The following is a 1,975-nucleotide window of genomic DNA, read 5'->3' on the forward strand; positions in this document are numbered from 1 at the left end:
CACCCGGCCACCCCAGTGCTTTTATTCTCCTGTCTTCTTGACTCTGATTTAGTTGGGTATGACAAGAGTGACCCAGTTTGTATAATCAATTTTCACAACTGGGTGTATCCAGATGTTTGAATTGTTCATCCTTTTAATAAACGTCTGATATTGTGGAGACACAGACAGGTGTCTATTAGAATCCATGTGAAGTGGTGGGGGTGGGCTGGAAATTGTCCTTATTTTACAAAATAATTTAAACATGGAGAGGTGAGTCTGTCCCTGAATATGAATACATTTTTAGCTTAATAGCGTTTTCTTATGGTTTCCATTTATTCAGAGATTATGTTCTGTTTCCCAGGCTCAGAAGCCTTGTTATAAATATTCTAATCCTTCCCAAATCAGGTGTCTGTGCACCTATTCCACAGAGTTATCTGAGGACCGTGGGAGATAATTTATTCTCATAATCTGCCTACAGAAGACGAACATTCCTCCTTCCTCTGCCAGCCTTGCCCAGATGAAAGACCCGGCGCCTCCTGCATGCTTCTGAGGCCGGCTGTGGGAGCTCAGCTGAGATTTTTGAAGAGAAATAAGCCTTTGCAGTCTTTGAAGAAATATCTGTGGAACCCACACTCTGGTAGACAACTTCCAGAGGTCACTTAATCTCGCATGGAGTTTCTAACTCAGCATTTATAAATGGGTCACGTTTCTTTCTCTGAAAAGACAGATTGGGCAAGTTAATATTATCTCACAGAACGGTTATTCTTGAAATGAGAGACGCTTTCATGAGGCAGAGGTCTTTTTCAAGGGTTCGTGGGCTAGGTTAGAATCTCTCGCATATGAGAGGAAGATTGGTGAGGCATTCACACTCTCTGGCCTCCATCCTTCCTGCGGTCTTGAAGCTCAGTATGGCGGAGTTGGACTTTAAAGCCTGCCCCATATTAGAGATCCTTTCTCCACTTTCTTCAGGCTAAAGAAAGAAGTGCTTCCAGCTGCTTTTCATCTGTGATGGTTTTGTAAGTAGGGAAGAGCCTATAAGTTTCTTTTACAGTTCATTACAACTAACAAACCTTATTTAGTCGAAGGAAATTGCCCTTTGGGGAATGGTTAGAATTAGCAAGGAGTGAAATCTTTCATGGTGGAAAACAGTCTCTGCATGTTACAGAAAACAAGAACAAAACTTCCAGACATGCTCCCCGATACAGGTTCTCGTTACTACATAAAATGGTCTTTTCCTTTTCTTATCTCAGTCCTGTGAGTCTCACATCGATTTTTTTTTTCTTTTCTCCTGTCCTTGTTTTCCATTTTGCTCAAGCGGATCAACTCTGCTATCAGTACCATAAAACGATAGACTTTCTACATGTTGGCAGATCCAAAGGTAAATGATACAGCCTCGAGTCAGTCACTGGAAGTTTCTATGCAATCTCTCAGGTGGGTTAGGTCAAGCAAGTCAGACTCAGAAGGGAGCTTGGACTCTTCTTACTCTGAGAGGTTAGCATCCTGGTATTTATAAACAGCTCATCCCCATCACAAATCAACCTAGACGTGACCTGAGACATCGCTGCCGTGATCTTTGCTTCCAAAACCTTTTTCTCTTCCTCTTGCTCATCCTGGCCTCTTCTGGCTCATAACAACCTTTTTCAGGAATTTTGAAGTCCACAATCTTGTCTCCTTTTCCTAGGCCACTCATGTTGCTTCTTTTTCCAGTCCTGATTACATTCTGACAGCTACCTTCCACTGTCTTGACCAAAGACTCTTACACTAATAAAGGGAAAGGAATTTCTAAAATCAGGAGGCTCAGAGATTTAGCCCTGATGCAATGTGCTCAATCGTAGGAATAGAACCAGGGGACAGAGGGGTTTTGTAGAGTTTCTCAACACTGGGTGGAAAGTTAGAATTGCTGCTTGAAGTCTCCACATCAAGTCAAAGAAATCTTTTCCTGATCACTCGGACACATGAAGAGAGTCTGACAGATGTTGCTCTGTTCTTAGGCAGT

At 42.4% G+C, this 1,975-nt stretch overlaps 1 protein-coding gene across 1 annotated transcript in view; it reads right to left on the minus strand.

Annotated features, from left to right (window-relative positions):
* Window positions 1–1,669, minus strand: part of MIR205HG (MIR205 host gene) — a 167,955-nt gene extending 166,286 nt beyond the window's left edge. The window contains 1 exon segment of the mRNA XM_012638334.1: window positions 1,615–1,669. Coding sequence (XP_012493788.1) covers window positions 1,615–1,669 — 55 coding nt within the window.
* Between the last annotated feature and the right edge of the window lie 306 nt (window positions 1,670–1,975).

Source organism: Propithecus coquereli, unplaced genomic scaffold (assembly GCF_000956105.1).
Source record: "Propithecus coquereli isolate 6110/MARCELLA unplaced genomic scaffold, Pcoq_1.0 Scaffold129, whole genome shotgun sequence".
NCBI lineage: Eukaryota > Metazoa > Chordata > Mammalia > Primates > Indriidae > Propithecus > Propithecus coquereli.